This window comes from Erithacus rubecula (genome assembly GCF_903797595.1).
Source record: "Erithacus rubecula genome assembly, chromosome: 10".
Classification (NCBI taxonomy): Eukaryota; Metazoa; Chordata; class Aves; order Passeriformes; family Muscicapidae; genus Erithacus; species Erithacus rubecula.
In genome coordinates this window covers 2427000-2451516 of record NC_136662.1, presented here as the reverse complement: position 1 = coordinate 2451516, position 24517 = coordinate 2427000, and the positions used below count along the sequence as shown (strand labels likewise).

The following is a 24517-nucleotide window of genomic DNA, read 5'->3' as shown; positions in this document are numbered from 1 at the left end:
CAGCAGGGTTCCAGGTCTAACAGCTCTGTTCCCCATGAAGTGATTTGTTATTTGTGTACACTGTCATCAAAGTACCTGGGATTTATTGAGAATGACAGTATTTAGATATTGGAAATGAATTTTCCATGAGAACAGGTTTCTGAGACCATGTTTTTGCTTCGTGGAGAGCAGCTTTGGCATGAGCTCTAACTTCTATTAGACAACAGGGAACCCACACTGGCACTTCCCTAGAGGCTGAAGTCCACAGGAATTCAGGTTCTGCTTGCTAAATTTACCATGCCTGGAGAGTGAGTAAGGCTCCTCTTGATCTGCACTGAGGCTGGTAATCACAGGTGCAGAATGCTGGATTTGCTTCACTTTCCTCCTCCTGTAGTCACTAACCGTGTGTAAAACTCAGCCTGCCCACGCAGTATTTTTTTAACAATATTTAGCTGCACCTTGTAGATGTGTGGTGTATCTATGTTCAGGTACTCGAAGAAGTATTCAGTTCTTTTCCTTCTTTCAAGTGCCTGGAGCAGTTGGTGTGTGCTTGACAGCATTTTTGTAAATCCTGCAGCATTGCACAGAGCAGAGGTGGTTTCAGAGGAAAGGTGTGTATGTGCTGTGCTTGGTCTGACTGAATTCTTCTGTAGAGTATGAGTAAAACTGAGCATAGCTTGTAGAACAGCAAAATACGTGTTAGAATAGTGTTTTTTCACAATATGCACTTGCTTGATGGTGTGTAAACTATAAAATTTTGTGTATCTGAAGTTCAGCTGATGGCATGTTAGGACAATTTAGGATTAAGATCACACTAACAAATGTTGTTTTCCCTTGCTTTTGCTTTTATCAAATTTCCCTAGTCAGAGGTCTCTGTGGTGAGGAGGACGATACACACTGTATTAGTCACTCATGATACCAGGGCCAGGGAAAATTCCAACTGCATTAGTGCAGAAAGGTGACTTTGGATCAGGATGAGCCCTTTGGCTGCTCCTGTGGCAGGCTGCTGAGGCTGGTTGTGTTAGAAGCCTTTGAGAAAAAGGCTTCTAGCAGTTAGTTAGCACTTGTGGATTTTATTATCCCCAAAGGTTCCAGCCAGGATGAGTGAGGAGAGCATCCCATAAGGCTGGAATTTTCCTGGAGAGATGCAGGTTGTTGAATGGGATGTGGGGCAGAGGATATAGAGCAGAGGCAGTTGTGGATGGGTCAGGAAAAACAGGCAGAAGAATCTCTGCTGGCTGAACTGTGCCCTCCTGCAGACCCCAGCAGCAAAGCCCTCAATTCCTCAATTCCAGCAGCCCTTTGTGGAGGGCAGGTGTTTGTCCAGGCTGCTGCTGGGATGTTGGGATGCCCCTCTGGCTCTGGGATGTGCTGGGGCTGAGCACTCCGTGTCTCCATGCAAGTGGCAGGCGTCTGATTAGGGATAGGGGGGTGATGGCAATGGAAGACTTAAACCTTTCAACTCTTCTGATGACCCTCTGCTGGCACCAGCATGGGGGAATTCCTTTTTCCTTATGCTGCTTTTGAAGAAGATCCAAGTCTTGGGATTTCACACAAAACCTCCTGAAGCTTTCCCACTCCCTCGGATGCGTTGAGTTCAGCTCTCAGAAGTGAAGACAGTGGAACCCCAGATGGATGCTGTCCTGGGGATACAAAACACTCAAACCTTCTGAAATTCATCATTTCCTCGATGATTTTATGGTTATGTTGGAAGTTGTGACATAAATGTTGAACTGATGTTTCCAGTAAGATAAACAACTTCTATAGAAGTTGGAGTCTGGGGCTAAGGAAGCGAAATGTAGAGTGCATGAAGTGATTTTAATGGGACAAACCAAAGTGTTTTGGATCATTCTTCAAAATTAACACCTAGGAATGGACTTTCTAATTTATCAACTCCCACTGGACTTAGAATGTGTTTGGAAAATTTTTAGTGATAAACTATTTTGACTCTTAAATATAGAGATCAACAGTACATGGAGACGTGAGTTTCTCTGGTCTTAGAGTCCTGTACTCAATTATCCATGACTTGAAAACTCTAAATTAGTTTATATTTTCAGGCATCCCTTCACACCAGACAGAACTGTTTGCTTTATTTTTTTTCCCCTCCACTTTCTTATGGAAGAAAGGGGACTAAAGAAATACTGAGTGTGGTTTTAACATATTGCACAAAAAAAAAAAAAATCACTGAAAAGCATTGCAAGCTGTCTGGAGGCCAGCTCTGATCACGAGGAGTCCCAGACTGCAGTGTAAACTTGAACTGTTATTCCACCACCTGAGATCCACTTGGGCATCCACTGGTACAAGTGGCCTGCAGTGGCTCTTAAGGACACCTGGAGAGCTCAAGCAAGAAGCTGAAACTTTCTTTAATCTTGTTGGTTTTCCTCCTATTTTGTACCTCCTTCTCCAGGATGGAGCCAAGTTATAGTTCATTTCCTTAAATTTAAATCTCCAATTTTCTTGGGTCAGTCTCCATTGCCATAATTGCTGTTGTTACAACCTCTGCAAAGGAAAAAGGATTAATTTTGGGGATGGTTAGCTCAGCACTTGGAGATTGTTTTGGATTGGGTCTGGGTGTTTCTGGTGGTGCAGCTGGTCCAGCTGTGAGGTGTGGACACGTCACCCTGTCCCCTCTTGTCCCCCTCCTGCCAGTGCTGGCAGCTCAGAGCTGCTGGGCACAAAGCTCACCCCACCAAAACATGAAGGATTCTTTGTGAGTGTTTAGCTCCCTGTTCCAGCTCACTATGGGATCAGCTAAATGGAAAGGGAAGAATAAATGAAGGAAAGAGAGCTGGAGCAGCCTCTTGGCTTTGGCTCTTGGGTGGGCAGGGTGCTGTCAAGTCATCATTATTTCTTGCCATGCAGGATTTCTTCTCTGGGTTTAATCTTCTCCTCACCCCACTGCTGGTTTAAAGGTGTTTCAAGCCTCTTTTCCTCACAGAAGTTGTTTTCTATTCCTTTCTCATTTTGGTTCACTCACTTCCCTCTTTTAACTGCTGATGTGAAGTAGAAAAACAGAGGAGGAAAGCAAATGGAGGGTAGTTAAACTGGGAAGAAAGAACAAATTTCCATATTCTTTGTCCTGATTTGTTAAGGTTCAGGCTGTATTTTTCAGTCGAGGAGGTTAAGTTTTGTCTTTTGGGTTTAATGAAGTCTCAGGAGTGTGTAAGGAAATGGTGTTTTCATCTGCTCTTCAGAATCTGCTCTCAGCACAGAATCAAAGGCTGCTGTGCTCTTAGAAGTGTTTTGCTTCGAATGGAAAGGCAAATAAAGCTGCAGCACTTCCTAAAGTTCAGATGCATTCCTGAAAATCTTTCAGGGGGTTGTATGGCTTTGCTGCTTCGACTCTTGCTATGATTTTGATTTAAAAGGACCTCCTAAATCTGTTAGGAGTTCTGCAAAGCAGCTTCATTTTGCCTGGTGCTGGGTGGGAACCACACAAACCCCCCAAGTTCAGCAAGAATTCCTGCAGGAACCAAAGCTGCTTGGATATGCACAGCAAAGGGTACATAAATCTGAAATTGTGGTTTGTCACGTACCTCCATCCACTTCTTTTTTCCAATTAGGTAAATCAGCTTAACCTGACTCTGCAGGAGAAGGGAAGCTACTCACCTGCATAATGAATATTTTGGTAAATATAGCAGTGTCCTCCCAGAATTCCAGATGTTTTCAGTGTGAGCAGAGACAGCATCAGAGGCAGAGCTGAAAGGATCAGAGGTCCTGCTGGGAGAGACCCCCTGGAATGTGCTTACCCTGCTGCCACATTCACCATATGACCCTTGCTCCTCTTGAACTGCAAGACTAAAGAACAAATAAATACCTTTTACATAGAGAGAGGGATATGGCTAGTACTGTTCCAAAATAATTCCAAATATATTATTCTGAAATTACACACTTATATACTGGATAGAATTAAAATTATGTAAATCATGCTGTTAAATTGCTGACTTCTTCAGAGGAGCTTGTACTAAGTGAAGGAATCTTTGGTAGAGCTGCCTTGATAGATTTCAGAATGACAGGCTCCACATCAACTTAATAACATGCAAGAAAGGGTACAAATTTATCATCTCTGCTAATTGCAAGTCTGTTGTTTTTATACTGCCATCTAGGCCTCAGCCCCTGTTGGAGACCTGTTCTGTTTGGCACTGTAGAGGAGCTGGATAAAGGATATTCTGCTCCTTAAAAACTTAATAAAGGATATTTTGCTGTTCATGTATACAGAAAAGAGAAAGGCAAACACCTGCAGGAGAACAGAACAGGCTTCCTTCACCTGTGATTAGAATAGACCTTCCTCAGGAATGTGTTGGAATAGGGATTAATATGCCCAATTTTGGGCTTTAATTCTGTGCTCTCCTATGAGTGGAGGAAATTCATTGTTTTGTGGGGAAACACAAAGTTTCACCTATATTGGCTTCCAGCAGGGCTGAACTATCATGAGAAGAATGCTGTCTACAAAGGATCATGTAGAAAGTATTTTCTAAATAATAGGTAGATTTTAGATATATCTGTGAAGATCACAACTTTAATGTCAATATCAAAACAATTTGATCAAATGTATCTGAGTTTTCCTTTTCAGTTTCCTTTTCATAACCCGCATTTTTATTCACATTTAGAAGAATTGTTCATATTCATTCCCATGTGTGAAAAGAGAAGGAAAAAGTTTTGGATGTGCTGAGGCTATGTGGAGATCTTGTTAAATACTGGGGATAAACAATAGGAGTAGTAGTATTTTTTTATTACATTTGTTGTAGTTAGCTTAGTATTATTGTATTTATCAAATGTTACTAAGCTGCTATTAATTAACATTTTTTTTAAACCTCAGCCAGGTTATTCTGAGCAATTCCAAAAATACCCCTCAACATGCCTGAAAATCCAGCAGCAGGTACGTGGTGGTCTGAAAATGATTCCTTTTGCTGAGCTCTGAGCAAAGAAGCTCCATCCCTAACCTGGGCTCCTTTGTGGTGCAGATAAGCAGCAGGTGCTGCAGATCCTGGATCGGCTGCAGGCAAAACTGCAGGAGAAAAGGGATTCCCAGCACCAGGAAAACCTGGCTGTCCTAAGGGACACCCTCAGGAGCCCCTTGTTCAACCAGATCCTGACTCTCCAGCAATCCATCAAGCAGCTGAAGGAACAAGTGAGTGCAAAATGAACTGCTGTTGGTGTGGTATAGGCGTGTGTTAATTAGGGCACTCTGGTTAATAAGATGTAACGTGGTGTTAGTGAGTGTTGGGCTTTCTTCTCTGGAGCTGGTGTCTGCAGAGGCACTGCTGAAATGAGAAAGTTTTGCAACAAAGAGGTTGTGGGGCAACGTGCTCTGAAAGGGATGCAGGAGAGGCAGGGTTGTGTTGGGAAAAAACATCTGCAGAAGACATCAGCTCCAGTATTTGGAGTTCTGAGCAGCGTTGGAACTGGGATCCTTTGTTTTTCACAGGAGCTAGGTGCTGTTTATCAGCTCACTGGCAGCATTTCTTCTCCCTAAAAAACATCACTTAGTTCCTGCTAATTTTTACAAGAACACTTAACCTGCTTTGGGAAGTGTAGAAAACCCAGCCTGAAGATTTGCCAAGCTCTGATGCAGCTGTACCCAAGCTAGTTTTAAAATGACTTGGCTTCAGCAGAGGTTGGGACTTCTATGGATTGGTTTCTAAAGCCAAGTGATTTTGTGGACATGGGCTTCCATGACACAACTGTAGGGACAGGTTGTTAAGTTAAAATCATCAGCAAACTTAAAACCAGGGACTGACCAGCAGCAATCCCTGGCTCTGCTGTCACTGTGCCCAGCTGGAATTACAGCAGGGTGGGTGTCAGGGGGACAAGGCTGTCCCTTGCAGGTATTGCAGGTGTTCTGCCTGGGTGGCCTGGTGGTGGCTGTGCCATTCATTATTCCCTTCTTCCCAAGTTCCCATAGGTGTTCATCCTTTCCTTGCAAGGTTGGATGCATGTCTGCAGGCTATTAAAAAATGGATGAAAATGCAAATGTATCTCAGAAGTGACTGTGACATGGTGGGATTTGTACTCAGGGTGTTCAGAATTCTCATATCTAGAAAATTTAGATTTTCTTGAAATTCTGTTTAAGCTGGGGCAGCTTCATTCAGGATGGGGTTTTTCAGTCTGTTATGTCACACTGGGAATATTTTTCATTTCTTCATTATCAGTGAGGACTAGAAGTGCAAGTTCTAGCAGTGATAACATGTTTAGTAGCACTTTGTACCCTAGGCCCTCTTTGGGGAGGGGATAATACAAACCAGGCCTCAGGCTCCTGAATGACTCAAAATATTTGAATTTTTGTGCCAAAATTCTATGTAGGTTTCCCTAATAGTCCCATCAGTGCTTGAAAGCCTCTTTGGTGTTTGGTGCTTTTGCATGTGCTGTTTCTGGAATACCAGGGTGAAAAGAGGATAAGGGGCACAGGCAGGGGAGAAGCATGAAAGAAACAGAGAAAAATGAGTGGAGCAGAAACACAGATGAAACATTCAGGGAACTCCTAAAAACTGTTTAATTTTGATATGATAGCTTGGTTATAGATTACATTTTAACACTGCCTGATTTATACAGGTGAGTATATTTGTGTGAGTGGGCATATATGAACATAGGTATTTTTGCTCCTTTGGCAGCCTGCACATAAAATGGTATTTGTGGAGAACTCTTCTTTTTTTTTTTTTCCAGTAGTTTTTCCACACTTTTATTCATTTTCAACAGCTCAATTACATCCCTCCTGACCGCTCAGTGGATTTTGATTTTACTAAGAGGGGGCTGTTGGTGTTTGCTGACAAATCAGTCACTGCTGGGACACCTTGCATTTTACCTGGACACAAAGCATCAGCCTTCACTCCAAACCTGGGAGTTAATGAATTTAACATGATCATCCAGAAAATGGCAAAGGTAAGGCTCTAAGGTTTAATGAACCAAACTATTTTTTTCATTTGGGAGCATTTTATACTGGTTTTTTTTTTTTGTTGTGTGTCTGGAACATTGGTGCCTCCTAAGCAGGAGAGAGTAGAAGTGTTGAGAACTTTTCCCTGTGGAAGATAATGTTAGCAATAGGAAGTGGCTTAGTGGCTTGTTTTGTTTTTTTAACTTCCATTGCCAATTTTCTGTTTTTTGCTTTTTAACCAAGCCATAGTAAGGAAATTTCAGTTGCCAGGAAACATTTTTGGTATTTGATGACACTTAATTGAAAATGAACATTTTCAGCAGAAACTTGTTTTGATGGAGGCACTTGTTTATCAAGTACATTTTAAATTGGAAATGTACCAACTTTATGAACAGTGCAAAGGATTAGAAAAACTAGCATGTAATATTTTATTTAACTCTTTATTTAGTATGTCTTAACTTTGCCAGACAGATGCAGATGTACCAGATTCCCTAGGAATTTGTACAGGTGCTGACATCCACCCATGTGGGATTGGCATTTATACCACAAATGTATTGTTCTGTGTTATTTTGAACCATTAATTTAATTGCTTAGTCATGCCTTTCTATATTAAGTAACTGTTGCTAATTGACTACCTTAATGTAGCTGTAATATTTGGAGCATTACTCTTCTCATTAGTGTGTCATTAACTCATCAGAGATAAGATTCAGCAGTAAAGGCTGCACGTTACTTGGAATAAAAAGAGTGCATTCTCCCACTAATATTTCCCAGTAAACAACTCCAGAAATCTTATATTAGAACTGAAAAACAGGCAGTTGCAAAAGCAAACTTTTTTTTTAGCATTATGTGTGAAGCTGCAGGGAGGGAAGGAAATTAATTTCTTTATTTAAAAGCTGCAGTCTTTTGAATGCACACCTAAAAATCAGCATTAAAAGCAAGGGGAGCCAAAAGACAAGTAATTTAGTTCAGCTACACAGCATTTCCAGAAATCCCAAATATATTGCTCTAGACAGCACTTTGTTCATAGTTTTCATCCAGTTTGGAATTCATCTCATAATGTGAATGAAGTGTGAAAGCAGCTCTTAAATTCCCTGAGGTTTCAGAACCTCAGAGTGCTTGCATATCCAATACATTGCTATATTAAAAATAATAAATGGAGGAGCTTTTATAGAAATAACATATTCAGTATTTTTTGCCTTTGTTTAGTCTTAGGAGGCGAATAATTCTCCCAGTGTTCATAAATTTTAAACTAGCTCATTCTATTGCACTGAAAATTAGTAAATCGTTTTATCTTCTGTTTTATTAGGGAAGACAAATAGAATCAATAACGATTGATAAACCTTCTGTTGGAGGTCTTGGATTTAGTGTGGTTGCCCTTAAAAATCCCAGCCTGGGAGAAGTTGGTATCTTTGTCAAGGAAGTCCAGCCAGGAAGCATAGCTGACAGGTGAGATCTTCATAATTGTGTTGGAAAATTGTATTTTTCATGAAGGGAAAAGTCACGACCTTCAGGTTGAAGGCTCTGTCAGAATAACATGTTTGTCTGGGTTATCTGGTGGGATATTTTGGTGGTGGTATCTTGAATTCCCTTTTCAGCTAAAAGGGACTCATGTTTTGAGGATCAGGTTTTCAGATGAGTTTTAAATATCTGAGCCATTCATAAATGGAATTTCCAGAAATCGTGACTCACTTTAGAGAATCTTGAGTCCTGATTTAAAAAACAAAAGAAAACTCAGAAAAGAATACAAAGAAAATAAAAATTAGATTCCATTTTAATTTTTATACACTGTGTCCCTGAAAGATTTTTTTTTCATCCCTTTTTTCCTTTATTTATGTGCCTCTGACAATGCCCTATTTATAGTTGGTTTTACTGTTTGTTTCCTGTGTAAATTTAGATCCACTCCTCCTGACAGATCCCAGCACAGATGTCATCATAGAATCGAGGCTTCAGGCAGTTTCTTCCTGTATTGTCTGTGGGTTTTCACCCAACAACAAAAGACAGAGCAATCCTTTAAAAATAAAACACGATTGTAAAACCACAAGAGTTGGCATGAGACAAATGCAGCGCTTGGAATTATGTTTCAAGAAAATGTGTCTAGATTTCAAGTCATTGGTGTCACTTTTTAAATAACACATGTCAGGAAGTGCCAACACAGGATGACAAAAAGAGTGGGGAGAGGTTGGAATGATAATGGCGATGGGCCCGCAGAGAACACACCAGAGAACACTTAAAGAAAAGCATATTAAGGCTCTTTCAAAGTGGAGACAGATGGACTGATCTGGATGTCAAAGGAGGGTGAATATCTCACTTTAGGATTTGATGACCTGCTGCTCACTTTCTTTGATGAGAGAATCTGAAATATGGTTAGTGCTCGGAGAAAGTGATTTCTGGGAAACGTCTTAAACGTGGCACGATAAAAAGGAAGTTTCAAATGCCTTAGTTAAGATGTGCAGTTATATTGTTTCGGAGTTTATAAATTTCCCCAGCATGCTTCCCATTTTGCTTCTGAGACAAGATCTCCTGGAGACTTTTTTTGGATTCCTACAGAGCTTTGAAGGCAGTGTCTGTCTATGTAACAGTTTGGTCTCGTGCTCAGAATGAATATTTAACAAAGGAGATGAGTGATGGTTTCTCTCTTGTCACAAATCTAAATTCATCACTGGGGTGAATTAACTGTGAAATTTATATTATCTCAAGGTAGCAACTGAACTGTGTGTTGCTCCAAGAAAGTTTCATGTCTTTCAAGCTTGATGCTATAAATTTTAAGTAAAATATAAATATGCAGCACATCAATCTTTAGATTAAATAGTGATACAAAACAGCATCAAAGCCTGAGCTGTGGGTTCTTAGAGATGGCATCATGTAGTGCTAAGCATAATGAAGAATAGTTCCTAGTTTATTGTGTGACTGCAAAAATACTTTTTCCTGCTTTGTAGTTCAATATCATCAAGTAAGGATAAAGGAATTGCAATTAAATTTTGAATAGAAGCAAAGTAAAGAGTTGAGCAAATTTCTGTACCATGACAAAGCTGGAACAAAATGTGTCTGGGCAGTTTGGAACAGTGTGAATTGAATGTGGTGTGTAGGCTGGTGAAGGCACCCTAATAATCAGATTTTTAAAATACATAAACATTTAACCCTGCACTGCTGCCTATTTTGCGCGTTCACATTTCAGTTGCACGAGCCCGAAGCGAAGTCACTGTGCTGCATTTAAAAAATTGCTCTCAATGTTTTGTTAAGGGATCAAAGACTGAGGGAAAATGACCACATACTGGCCATTAATTGCACGCCATTGGATCAGAACATTTCCCATCAGCACGCCATTGCCCTCCTCCAGCAATCCACAGGATCCCTGCATCTGGTGGTAGCTCGGGAGCCACTTCAAGGGAACAGCAGAACTGCCTTATTCAGTGATGTAAATCCACCTGAGACTGTGAGTTGTAATACTGTCAAAATCAGATTTTGAGCTGGGCTGGATGTGTTTGGTTTTTTTTTTTTTTTTGCTGTGGCTCTTAAGTGTTTGTGTTAGAGGGATTTTTTCCTTTAATCAGATTTTTCGTGTGATGACATTTCATTTAGACTCGCCGTGCAGTAAGCACAGAGCTTCCATTGCAAAGCTGCATGGAGTTGTTATAAAACAGATCCTGGGTTTTTATGGGATAGCAGAAGCTTTAGTAGATCTCCATATTCTTATCAGCCCAGTCTGTTCAGCACAGGCTGCATGAAGCATTTTATGAGAATACCCAGCTGAAACCTACTTGTGCTCAGCAATTAAAGATGCTCTGATTACCTCTTAAAAGAGAGTAAACATAACCTGCCATGAGCACTGCTTGAAACAGCCCAACCAATTTAAACTGGCACTGCTCACACCAAAAAGCCTTGTCTTTGTTTTAAAAAAACAAACACAGTTTATCTGTTAAAGAACCTCTCAATCCCTATTTATTTATCGGCTTGTTTTGTTTGGTTGGGTTGGTTGTTTTTTTTCCATCTGCAAATTTCACTGATTGGGAAGCCTTTTGTTTTTGTGACAAAGGAGAGCTTGTCACTGGGACATGCAATAAATCTAGGGCTGAACTTCCATCTGTGTTCCACCCATATGGTCCAGGTGGCTTCCCTGAATTCGGCCAAAACTGCACACCTAAATCCAGGGATTGCAATATTGGAATCTGAATTTATTCTGCTGGTAGATTTTGATGAAAATCTGGGTAAAAGCAGTGATTTTCCTTACTCTTAGTAATTATTTCCCTCATGATTATTACAGAGGTAGTGAAATCTGAAGGTTTTAGTGGATAATCAATATTGTTTATTGCACTGAAAATTTTAAAGAATTAAATTTTAACTGCTTTTTCATTGAAAGATCTGCACTGAACAGACTAACAAAATAAAACACAAATATATATCTCTGCAGGGGGTCTTTAAAATTCTTTTATGATATTTAACTGGCTTTGGCAAAGATTTTCAGTATGCTAATAAATCCTTTATTCGCAGAAGATTTAAATCTGCCTGCTTTGCTCCATTTGGGCCTGTATGAGATATTAATCTGACAGAAACATTGGCTGGGTTTGGGTTGCTTAACAGCTTTGTTATTTTCAGATTGTCTTGTAGAACATAAGGTCATGGTACAGTGTAGCTCAGAAATTTGCTTCCAATCCAGTATGGCAGAGTCTTGTGCTGTGCTATTAATTCACTGCTGGATGGGGCTGTTCAGAGTGTGTAAGTGAAATAACAGAAATAAGAATTTGGGCAACGCTGACTGAAAGCTGGGCCAGTGCAAGCTCCTTGCCTCTGTTTTTCCCTCTTGTTTGCAGTACTCTGGATTTATGAAAAACTTGAAAGGATACTTTTCATTTTGGCAGGAGAACGTTAAAATTGCTTTTTTTTTTCTCTTAGTCAAGCTTTTTCCTAGTATCCTGTTATGCCGAAAGCGGAGGACAAAAATGCGCGCTTAAAAACCAGATGAGAAAATCCCCCAGCGTATTTATAAGGAAATGGAGCTGAGTGAACAAAATCCCACAGATCTCCAGCATGTGGGGTGGAGACAGAAAATTGGTCTGATTAATTCTCCTCCTTCCCGCTGCACGTGAAAGCGAGAAATGCTAACGAGGGTCCGAAATTAAAATCTCCTGTTTTTATTAATTGCAGATTCACTGGGGCCACATTGAAGACGTTGAGCTGATTAACGATGGTTCAGGATTAGGCTTTGGAATTGTAGGAGGAAAGTCGAGCGGAGTAGTTGTAAGAACAATTGTTCCTGGGGGATTAGCAGATCGGGTAATTTGTTATATTATGTCACTTCTTGTTTGATTGCAAAGTATAATTAACGGCTTTTGACAGTCTTAAAATAAACTAATACACTTAAACAAAAGGAAGCTGGGAGCATCAAAGTCTGAATGCCAGCACATGCTCTATAAATAAATATGTTGAAGGTATGATTGAGGAAAAAGTCAGCACCTGATATAAATTAAGTTGTTTCTCAGACAAGCTTTGGCTTTTGTAACGTCGTTGAATGTGCAAAAATTCTGAAAAGCTGCCTGATATTTTTAATACTTTTGGAATTTTCCGCCTTTGGTCAGTCTGGGGCAGGACAAACACTCCATAGAATTTGGCACATTTTACAACATCTATGGGGACAAACTCTCCAAGTGAATTGTCAGACAAGAAAATCTGCCCTACCAAAGTCACTGCATTGCAAGATTCAGTTTAGAGGTTGAAAATGTTCTGTTTTCAGTAGGTTTCAATGAAGGGGGGTTTGATCCCTGCCTTGCAGCATGGCCAGTTCAAGGAGACACTTGGGTTTGGTGCAAAGCCTTTTGAACAGGCACAGGCACAGTTTGCACCTTTGATTGTTTGCTTTTAGAGACTGCATTGCTGAGTGTTGCTGCATTTCAGGAGTAGAACACTTGCAACAACAACAAAACAGATTCAGATTTTTAAAGTGAATTTGGTCATGATGAGTTACAGTATCTGAGGGCTGGAACACATGCAGACAAAAGAGAGAGGCAAAAGCACTTCCTCTAGTTCCTTTAGGATGGAACTAAAAGATGGAAATTTGGAGAGCTTTACTGGAAAATGTTGGCTTTTTCTTGACTCTCTCCCTCTGAACCTGCCGTGCATAAATGAGTGTTTTTAAGTTTTTGTCTAACACCTGTTTTGCTGTAAGGAATAAAGTGTTTTGGCTACCAGTGAAGCATGTAAACTAAGAACTCACCACATCATTCTCAGCTGAATGAGACATCATTAAGAACATGTGAAATAATGAGGCATGTACATGTTAAAATTGGATGAGTTTGTAAATGAGTTTGAGTTGGTTCTGGGAATAACTCTGTGATTGCTGTATAAATCAGTGCACCAAAGGTGGTGGAGCTGTGCTGATCAATGCCAGCTGAGAATTTGGTGCTAGAAATTCCTGCTTGTGATGGAAATGATGATGTAGGTCATGAATCATAATTACCAGGTAAAAAAATGGATTGTGTGGAGTCTTGTTACCTTCAGTGGATTTACTCACTTGAGTTGGAACTGGTCACATGAGGAAAAAAAATTGCCAAGCTGATACAGAAGTATGAGGGGAAAACTCTATAAAAACTCCTAAATCAAAATGCTGTGCTTATGTTCCAACTCCTATCTGATGAGGAATATTCCACAAAACAGAGCACACAGCAATCTGTGAGATTATAAAACATTGTTGCTGCCTGTTTTCTCCTAAATGAGCAGAACAGTGGAAAAAAACAACAAGTAACTGTGCAAACGAGTCCTTGAATTATCCAAAATGTTGCCATGGTGGTAATTTTTTCTGGCCTTTTGTCTGGTTGGTTCTCATGGCCATGAAGATGCCTTTACACAGTTTCAGTTTTGTGATGGAACAGATACTTTATGGATGGGCTGGAAACACTTCTTGCTGTTTTTCTTTGCTTTGAAGGACGGGAGGCTGCAGACAGGAGATCACATCCTGCAGATTGGAGGGACCAATGTGCAAGGGATGACCAGTGAACAAGTTGCTCAGGTGCTGAGAAACTGTGGGAATTCTGTCAGGATGATTGTTGCAAGGGACCCCAAGCGTGAAGTCATGGAGGCTCCACCAGCTCCCCTGAGCTGGCCAGTCAGCACATTACCTCCCCTTCAAAATGGAAATGTGAGTACCTGCTGCTTCCTTGTCACATTTTTAAGTGTGTTTGTGGCTTGGGATCAGAAAGGAAGGAGAACAGAGTGTTCTTGGGCCCTAAAGTGCTTCTCCTCTCTTGAGTTTCCAGATATCATATGCTTGTGTTTAAGTGGTCATTAGTACAGCCCTGCCTTCTATAATTTTTCCCTTTTTCCTGTGTCTTATTAATACTTGTAATCTTGGGATTGGAATGACCAGCTTTACAGAATTTATTTCAGAGTGGCTAATTTAATTACCAAGACCATAAACATTATCGATAAGTGGTACTTTTAGTTCTTCTTAGCTCACTACATTTTTCCTAATCAATCATTTGTAAGTGGGTTTAAAACTGGACTGTGAATTTCCCTAGTCTGAAATCCAGAGAGCCACACCAGAATTATTCAGCAGAATCATCTTTTTTATGAAACATAAGTGTAATGTTTTCATAGTCTACGCTACTGCCTGTGATAGGAAATATATCTAAAAATTTTGAAACTTGTTTTAGCAAATCTTATCATGGTCATATCAAAGTCTCTTGTTTTTGAAGTCATTCTTTTCAGTTTTGAGTAATTAAAATCAACAAATGCTACACTAAGTGTACAGTAGGTCTCGAAACATAAACAAAGCTGTGCTTGTGTACCATCTGCTACTACTGTGCTGCTTAGATTTAGGTGTAGAATCTGAGTAGCCTTTTCTTTCTTGTTTAGTTTCTTGAATATGAGTGCAGAGAGCTGTGTTTTTTGGTTTTTTTTGAAGCACTATTTTTAAAGGTCAGAGTAGAAGTCACTTTGCTACAAACTCACCTCTTTGCCCACCAGGCACAGTCACTGCAGAGGCAGATTTGTGTTTTACATCCCTAGGAAAATGCTGTGGCTGTGTCAGTCAAGGATTTTGGGTCCTTCTGGAGCTCCTTTTCTCCCCAGGAGGGATCAGTGTAGCAGGAAATGCAGTGTCCAGGAGATGGGAGGGGTGATCTGCATCCCTGAGGCTGGAGTCCCAAAACTGGGCTTGCCCAATATTCTGAAAAGAGCCTTTCCAAGGGAACCAGCATTACTGTGAGCTCTTCTTTCCTGACTGCATCATATTTTCCAGGGCCCATATTAGGGGCAAAATAACATGGTTGTAGTTTTGTTCCCTCCACAAAATACTGCTTTTCTCTCTTCCCCTTGTCACTGATCAGCCCTGAGCACTGCAAATGCTGCAGCCTTTCTAAAATGTGATTCCTTCTCAGTGTCTTTTCAGTGTCCTCCGTGTCCCTGCTATGCAGTTTAGAGGGAGAAAAATCATTTTCTGAACTAAGTAATGCCTTCATGTGTAGGTCTAAAGAAACTCGTCTTGCCAGGAGAAATTTGCAAAGACAAGATTAGTTGTTAATCTGAAGGAATTTATTAATTTAATGATGATTTCAATGATCCACCGTTCAGTTTGTGTCAGATTTATAATGGAACTTATCCCTATAATCTAGTTTTTCTCTGGTTTCTGAGTACTTTCACTAGTTGTGAGCTTTGGAATGGAAAATATTTTCCTTTTCCCTTTTTTGCAAACCAGCAGAAAGGCATTTTTAGTAGGTCGTTAGTTATTTTCAGTTTTATTTTAATATTTAATTTTCTTTGAGTTTCCTGTGGTAGGGAAAAACTGAAACTACTTCTATGTGTGGGCACAAGAAAACAATCTTATATAGACAGCAATGTGAGCAGCCTGCTTGTGCTGACTGTATTTAGGACTTTGCACTTTGATTTTTCTGGACTTTATATCAATTATTGTACATTCTGGCAGGAGTGTTCCTTAGAGAGAAATGTTTGTAGGCATTGCACAGACTCTGAGGAGCTTTTTTGATTGTCAAAACAGCCAGGCTCTCAAGGCTCAGCTCCATTTCAGGTGTTGCTGTGGGCTTGTTTGCTGTAGATAAGTGGCAGCATCCAAACTTATCTTCATCTCCATCAGCCTCTTGTGGAGCAAGGGAGTTGGAAGGCATTTAATGAGCTTAATGACTTTGCTGGTGGAGGGAGGTGTGTGTGATAAGGAGATAGTGCCCATTGATTTCTCCTCCATTGAGAAGTGAAATAGCTATGGCTGGAACTCTGGGCTGCTTTTAATATGGGTCCTTCCAAAGCTGATACTTGGCAAGCATTTGCTTGAACTTCTCTTTTTTCACTCCCTTAAGAAAAGTTTTCCATTTTCCCAGTCGGTTTTTTTGCTGTTGGCAGTGACAGGATCCCTCTTGATTTCATCACTTTAACAGACCTTACTCTCATCATCTTCTTTTTGATCTCATTGCTCTGTATCTGATTACAGAAAGCAAACAACTCTATGTATTTTAATTTATCCCTTGCAATCCCAGATTTATGTGCTTGATTGTTTTTCTCTTTTGGTCTCACCACTGTCTTTACTGTTCCCTTTTTGAACTCTTGCCTTGCAGTTCTGATTTTTACTCAGAGGAGAGTTGCCAGCTTTGTAGGAACTTTATAAAAGAATTTACATTGCATTTAAATAAAAGAAAAACCAAAATCACTTCTCACTTCTGAATTAATTAACCTGTAATACTGTAATGGCACTGGGAAATTATGAGAATTTTTTTTTACTGTCTTGTGCTTTCTTTATAGGATAATGAGAACTTTTTTGATATCTATGATGTTGAACTTATAAAAAAGAATGGGCAAAGCCTGGGAATAACAATTGTTGGATATGCTGGCACATGTGATATAGGTGAGTTGTACAGGATTTAGGAAAATGTTGGGCAGGGGCTTCTCAAATACTCTTTATTGACCATGGGGAAAATGAATAGCTCCTCCCTGTGCTAGGATATGGGATATGGAAATTCACTGGAATTACAGATCAGCATCTTGTATTTAGTGGGAGTTTGTGAAAGGGAATTGTTAGTGTTTCAGGATTTGGGAATTTTTTTTCTTTGTTTTTATTTCCTCCTTCTCATTGGAAGCTAGAATTAATAATCAAACTGCAAACATGACAAAAGACAGCTTTTCTGATTTCCATGTTTCTCTTTTCTTTTTTTTTTTTTTTTTTTTAAAGAAAAATCCTTTTTCATTAAGATTTAAAGTACTAAATTCTTTAGCTGTAAGATGATTGAAGTCCTGATCAAAGTCCTTAAGCACATACTTTACTTTTAGCTTAGTTAGTCCTATTGAAATCAAACGCAGCATGGATTTAAGTGATTGTGGTTTAAAGCCTGGGTAAGCACAAGGATGAATCCATGGAGGAGGTTTCCTTTTGTGAGCCATTTTAAGGAAAAAAAAATTTGAGGTCAGTCTACAGGTGGTTGTGTCAGTGCTGGTTATTTTTTATTTTTTTTTCTCCACCAGAGATCCTCAGTTTTGTGTCAGGCTGTGGGAGTGGTAACGTGCAGATGGTGGTGGTTTGCAGAATCATCACTTTATGGGCAGAAGGAAGTGTGTGAAAAAGGCTGGAATCAAAACTCTTAATAAGAAAAGAATCAAATTGGGTTAATGCAGTGACTTGTTTCTCTTTCCCCCCCAACAGAACCTTCAGGGATTTTTGTGAAAAATATAATACCTGGTAGTGCTGCTGACCACAATGGCCAAATTCATGTTCATGACAAAATTGTTGCTGTAAGTAAAATACTGTGCTTGTATATTGCTGTAAAACTAATACATTTCACATCTCTGTTAGAAGAACATCATAGTAAAGACTTTCTAAAATTAATTAAACCTCCTCTGCTTTGGAGAAGAAATAATTTGGTGGTTGGTGTTTGTTTAGGTAGGCTCGTGACAGAAATGAGCTTTGGCTTGCTGTGGTTAAAGTATTATTTTATATTCAAAGAAGTAGTAAATAGTAGTTAACTGTGAAAGAGGCAAGCATTTGGATTAAAGTGGTTCAGAGTGGAGAATCTTGGCTTTTGGCCTGCAGTAAAGATGAGCAGCATTAACTTCTCCTTGAATTGAATGTGATTTGAGGATTGTTAAGATTCTGCAAGATGTAGCACATTGTTTGTGTTCCTTAATGGCTGTGTAGTGTGGGTACAATCAAAATGTTAATGGTCACAATTTAGATTTAAAAGCCCAAGCTTTATGTGTAGAAAAATGGAAAAACCATTGAATAACAGTGAATTGAATAATAGCCAATTTTGCATTCACAGCACAAGCAGGAATGAATTCCACAGTGTTTTTGTTTTAAGAGATAATATTTATAGAGATATGATTTTAAATTACTTCTAAAATGTGTGCCATGCCAGACTTTCCAAAGTCAGCTTCTCCTCTGTGAAAGCAAAAATTAATATAACCTTTTATCTACAGGAAAGGCCCTGTGATGCATGATCTGACAGTGAGGTGAACAGAACATTTTGGGTGTAAATTAAAATATCTGATAATGTAAGAATTGGGCTGTTTAGGGTTGATTATACAAACAGCTGTTTGTAGAGGCTTGTGTGGGACATGTTGGAAATCCATGAGAAAACCAGCAGTGATAATGAATTAACAGAGTTCTAGGCTGGATACTCTGCTTGGAACTTCATCCACAGTCCTTGTCAAGCTGGTTTCAGTAAGCAAAAAAAAAATAAAATTAAGGAGCAATTTGTGCATACTTGTATCAGGTTAGTAAATTCTGTTTTGTAGTTGTCCCCATGAAAGCAGAAAGAAGAAATTACTGTTGTGTTTCCTTTTAAAACACATTTTGGAAATAAATTCTCATCAGTGAAATGTAACAGATTTAATGGGATTGTTTTGCAAATATTGCTGTCTTGGGAGAGTAACCCTGTAATTCCTGCACTAAATAACATGGCTGTTGCTTACAGCCTCTGGTACTCCACAACACAGCCTAAGAATACAGCACAATTAACTGTTATTTGCTACAATTTTCTTGTTTTAGGTTGATGGAGTCAACATACAGAATTTTACCAACCAAGAAGTGGTAGAGGCACTGAGGAACACAGGGCAGACTGTACGTCTCACCTTGCTGAGAAGGAAACCTGCCTTTCCTGTTCCTTCAGAAACACCTCCAGATAGAGGTAATTCTTTTTTTCTAGCAGCTGATTTTATTTTTTCACTCAATTTGCAGTTACCTCATTTAATAGTTTAGGACTGGACACCACACGATCCTCAGGTTTTTTTATGGTGCACTGTAGGAAATTAAGATACTTAAAGGAGGAATGGAAAGAAGCTAAAATGAGAGATTCAGGAAAATTCAGTGCTAAACTCCTGTGTTGCCAGCCCACCATAAAAAAGGAAAGAATTAGTGAGGTGGTGTTATTACCTCCTATATTTTGCAGCATGTATTTGGGTTTTTTTCACCTGTTTTCACAGTGCAGCCAACTGTTCCCTGGAGCTGTAGGGATTAGTGTGGCCACTAAGAATGAGGGAAAACAAGAACAGAAGAAAAATCTTCACAATGAAAAGCAGCAGGGTCTACACCAAGCAGGTGGATAGGATATCTACCCATCTTTATGGCTCCCATCTTTAATCCATTTTCAGCACTGATGGGCTGTCATGGCTCACTCCAGCTTTAGCTTTTGCCCTGCAATGCTTTCTGAAGTAAAGCTCCAACTCTTTCACCCCACCCTGTCCCCAGATTGTAGCACTGTCCACAGGTCTGCTGAGAGTGGATTCTGTGATATCTCAGGGTCTATAATTCTCTGGATCTTCTTCCTTGCAGAAAATCTCCCCTTTTCCAGTCAGCAGTGGTCCCCTTTGCTTAGGGAGGGTATTTTTAAGATCACATTCAGTGGAGATGCAGCTCTTTCAGTACTCAGGAATGACTCTCATTAACTCTGGAGAGCTCAAAGCCTTCAGCTCAGTGATTCCTCTTTGTGGTCCTGCTCCTGCACTGATGACCTGATGTGTCCTGCCTGCAGTTTTCTCCTGAGAGACTTTATTTATCATCCTCCTCTGCTGCCAGGGCCCTGCACCAGCCTGCTGATGGGACTGCAGGGAATTCATATTTATTCCCTGATCAGTGTTACCTCAGTCATACCCATCTCCATGGTTTGATAATCTTAGAGATCTTCTGCCTTTATGATTCTGTGGTCTTCCTGCCCTCACACATCTTAGACTCCTGCAGAGTATTTTCATAATATTCTGCTGTTTTCCTATACCACATCTCTGAACATGCTGCAGTTTGCTCTTCTGGCACTGCAGTAGCTTCATCAGAACTTGTGTCTTGGGTGTAAAGACCCAATAGCTGGAGTTCAGAAAAGGCATTTTTTTAACAAAAAGCATTCAGACACAGGGGCAGGTCACAAAGGCATGGGCTGCTCTGGGTTTTAGCTGAGTTTGGAACCAAAGCTGGAGATCTTTCCAGAATCTTCAATTCCCCCACAGATTTCTGGGCTCCTCTACAGGAACTTCTGGGTGAATTTATACAGCTTGTGTTAAAGTCAGCATAAATTATCCTTATGCCTTGTAGTTTCTAAGACATGTAGATGTAATAGAGGATTCTAAATTACGGCTGTCAATGAATAGCAATTTGCTGTGATTGTTGAAGATCTGTCAGTATTAAAGACAACCTGGAAACGAGAGAAATGTAGCAGTTCCTATATTCCATTCTGTTTTACTTTTCTGTCCAAGCCTTGTAACCAGACATCCTTTGTTGTGACTTTTGCATGTTCCCAGAAATAGGAAGCCAGAACAGAGGTGGTTGAGTAGCTGAGAGTTGAGGTTCTCAAAGCATTGTTTTGCTATGACAGAGGCTGGAAAAGAGCAACACTTTGTCTGTCCTGTGTCACTTACTCAGTTTGTTTTACTGTGGGACTTCCATGCATATTTTACTCCTGCAGAAATACGATGTATGAGATTTCACCTTGGAACAGAATTTAATGGCCAACTTTAAATTCCAAAGATAGGTGCTTATTTTGGATGTGGTGATGGGCACTTCATTATGATGGTGCTAAAGTAAATACTGCTAATTTAAGGCTCTGATTAAACTCTGGAAAAGCTTTGAGAAGTTTAATGCAAAAAGTGTGTCTTATAAAATGCGTATTACTTCCCTTTAAGCCCAGTTGTGTGAAATTCTTATTAAATTGTGTTTCCTGGGGAGGTATTAAATAGTAATTCTTGCCAGGCAAAGCCATGCTTCAGCAGTACAAAGGCAGCAGGGTTTGAGCTGCAACGTGCACGAGGCCTGAAACTCAGTGCTAGCAGAGTGCAGGCAATGAATTTAACAGCTGCCTCTGCAAGCCTGCAGGCTGGGCAGAACTGCTCCATCCTGCCTGCAGGAGCACTCAGAGCCCAGAGGGACAATGCTGGGAGTCAGGAGTTTAAGGGATGGCTGGGGGAAAAGCCCCAGCAGCAGGGCAGGTAAAGGGAGGGCTTTAATGAAAAGCACAGTGCACACCCTTGTGTGGTAACTTTGTGAGAGCAGGAGGGAGCTGAGAAAAAGAGATCCCAGATTTGAACAAGCTGACAGTTCTGATCAGAAAAGATGATTTTTACAATACGTTTGTGGTTTCTTCTCCGTGCTTGCTAATTAGAAATGAAAAACTGCCTGGAAGAGCAGGCAGAAGGACAGGCTAAATATGCTGAAAAGTTGTTGCTAATGAAAGCTGTCCCTGGGAAGTGTTTTCATTTCTGAGGCCTTGCACATTATGGAAGACATGGTACATATGTCAGGTCATGAGGAATTCAGCTGGATGAGAGACTAGAAAGAAATTTCCTATTAGCTGCCATGTGGAAAAAGCTGTTTGGGGAAAAAGGAACATTGTAAGTGAATTGAGTGATGCCACTGGAATTGAATATATTCAATCCAAATCCCTTCAGCCTGCATTTCCACAGTTCTAAGGAAGTTACAAGCAGAGACTTCAAAGTGTATTTGAAAGAAAGAAAGGGGAAAACTTCAAATGGAGGCGTGCATCAGCACCTGCTCTGAACAACTCGTAGATTTTGGCAATGTGTTTTGGAAGTGACAAAAAAATTTGTATTCAGCCAGCTGAACACAGCTTACAGTTGCTGAACTGAACTTTGAGCTTGACCCTGAGATTCATTACTCCTGGTGAACCTTAAAATCTATATTTGGCTGCTCAGGGGATTACAGGTGCTTAGGTCCTGTGTGTTCACACTGTTGTAACTCTCTGTAATAGTAGAAAAAGAGGCTCAGGAATTTCTGCCCCTCTGTTTTTCTGCAAATGGAAGAGCAGAAGAATGCATTGGTGCTCTGGTTTTGATACAGTTGAGAAGTAAAGACAGTGATCAACCTGTGCTTGATTATAAGTCACACATTAGAAACTTTAATTTCCAATTAAGTTAAAAAACCTTAACTAGCAGTTGAAAATTTTAGGACCATTTGTCTTCTCATTATCTTTTAAGGAGATAATTTATTTCAGAAACAACTGTGGGCTGTATTTACAAACCCAAGTTCCTAATCTTGGTGGGGTGTGTTTTTGGTAGCAGAAAACAGCTATCAGGATTGCTGGAATTCTCAGATATGTGTCTGCTTGAGCCTGTAGGTTGAAAATCCTCTGGATATTTCTAAGTGATACAAGCAGTGTGGTTTCTCAGTGCAGATCAGACAGAATTTGCCTGTCTGGCACGGCTGAAAGTGAGCTGGAGAGATACAGAGGTGGGCTGTGTTGTCACAGAAGCAAACTTTAATCTTTGTTTTTATTGAGTGGAAAACTTCAAAGTTATACAAGTGTGTAATGAGGATTGTATTGCAGAGCTTTATCTTTGCAGTCTGTGAAGGTGTTGAAAGCAGAGGCAGCTTGACAGTGCCATTTGTGCAGGTTTTTGCTCCTAGGTGGGCTCAGAGCTCCTCGTGGTGTCTCCACAGTTCCCCCCTCCCCGAGGTATTTTACTCACTGCTCCTGTGCAGAACGTGAGCTTGTGCTTTACATTCCCAATTTCAGGGGACACAGTGGTCTGTGCCTTGTCTAGACATCTGACAAACTACTGCACTCATCCAAGGGGGAAAAAAAAAAAACCCTCCAGTTTTTGGTAATTCAGCCCCCAGATGCTGCTGCTGTCGCTGCTGGATGGAATTTGCTGTAGAGCTTGATTCTTACCAGTTACACATTGCTCCAGCTTGGAACTTTATATGTGAGCTGAGCTTCTGGCTGAGGTCAAACACAGGGCAGCCAGTCATTTTCTGCTGTCTAGCTCTGTCAAATTGTCTTACAGGACTGTAACCAACTGCCTTGGTTGCATAAGTAAGAAAGCTGAAAAGATATAAATGTCAAGATAGCCAAGTTCCCACGGAAGACTGGTTTAGAACTGGAGCTTATATTAAAGCTCATGTTACTTACTGGCCTAATTAAAGTAGACAAGGCTTTATACCTGCCAAATGTATAAATAAAGTCTGTGCCTGCATTGTGCTGACACAGCTCCTTGATAGCAGCAATATCTTGTCAGGTGTTTTCCTTCTTAAGGGGGCTCATTTGGGTGGGAGATGCTGTTTCCCTGAGTGGGAAGCACTTTTACAGCAACAAATGATGAAGCCGTGTGAAATTTGTTTTGCAGCCTGAAAGAATGATTTATTTACAGTTCTGCATGGTACAGAACTCACATCTCATCACCAAGCATCACCTCTTCTGCCTCTCAGCTGAATAAATCACACTTTTACAGGAGCTGACATTCTGCATTGTTTTCCTAAGAAAGACGTTTTTGATTTGTGCTGTTTGATAGACTCAGCTTAATGCACTTCCCTTTTGGGGATTATTCCCTCTAATCTTTTATTTACACTGAATTTTTATTGGAGTATTTAGAAGTAAATGTACTTCTGAATGTACAATATGCTTGTAAATTTAATATTCACTTTCATATTTAGGAAGAGTCCCACTCCCTGCAGCACATGAGCTGAAATCCAAGTGGGAAAACCTGCTGGGACCAGAATATGAAGTTATGGTATGTTTTATTTCAATAAACTACATTCATGAATGTTATTTCTTTAAATTACAGATCTGTGAGCTTAGCATTACAGGCTGCTTATAGAACAGTTCAGTGTTTGGAACAGATCAGTAACATCAGATTTTCTTTCCTGTAACATCAGGGCTGAAATCTATGTTATAATGAGTTGGGGGATTTGTTACCCTCTTATTTTATTCTGTTTATATAGATACTATTGCTACACAAACATGAGACAGGAACAGTGATTTAAGGAAATCAGCTGTCTTGTTAAGTCTGCATCACAGCAGCCACTTAAAATATATGGCATTTTTATTATTGAATTCATGATCTATTTGTTTTACTGGGCACTGCATAAAAAAAAGGCTCAGTATAGAGCTTCTGTTTTCAGAAGAATCTTACAATTTTATCTAAAGAATGAAAGAATGATTTTCAAACACGCTGGGAAAATACAAAGTAATTCTCAATAGTGTAACTTTGTGGTGCCAGTGTCTAGTAGATATTTCTTCACTTCCTATTAAATAATTGCCTAGCAAAAGATTGTTTTGATGAATTGTCACAAGGAGTTGATGGAAATTGTAATTCACTTTTCAGTGCTGGGTGAGCCAGCGAGTACAGATAAAAGACTCCGGACAGCGTTCATTCCAAAGCCTTAAAAAAATTCTCACCAGCACCAAGAAAATGCCCTGTTTGTCTTTGCAATGCTTGTCCAGTTGATTTAGAGAC

The 24517-nt window shown here is 40.0% G+C and overlaps 1 protein-coding gene across 2 annotated transcripts in view; it reads left to right on the top strand.

Annotated features, from left to right (window-relative positions):
• Positions 1-4785: 4785 nt before the first annotated feature.
• The window catches only part of PATJ (PATJ crumbs cell polarity complex component), a 128054-nt gene continuing 108322 nt past the window's right edge, over positions 4786-24517 (top strand). For both annotated transcript variants that reach the window (XM_079313976.1, XM_079313975.1), the window contains exons 1-11: positions 4786-4858; positions 4944-5110; positions 6676-6858; positions 8157-8296; positions 10091-10283; positions 11993-12121; positions 13767-13979; positions 16592-16694; positions 17487-17575; positions 18831-18969; positions 23715-23791. In XM_079313976.1, the coding sequence (XP_079170102.1) occupies positions 4837-4858; positions 4944-5110; positions 6676-6858; positions 8157-8296; positions 10091-10283; positions 11993-12121; positions 13767-13979; positions 16592-16694; positions 17487-17575; positions 18831-18969; positions 23715-23791 (1455 nt within the window). In that variant the 5' untranslated portion in view covers positions 4786-4836. The remainder of the gene's footprint in view (positions 4859-4943; positions 5111-6675; positions 6859-8156; positions 8297-10090; positions 10284-11992; positions 12122-13766; positions 13980-16591; positions 16695-17486; positions 17576-18830; positions 18970-23714; positions 23792-24517) is intronic.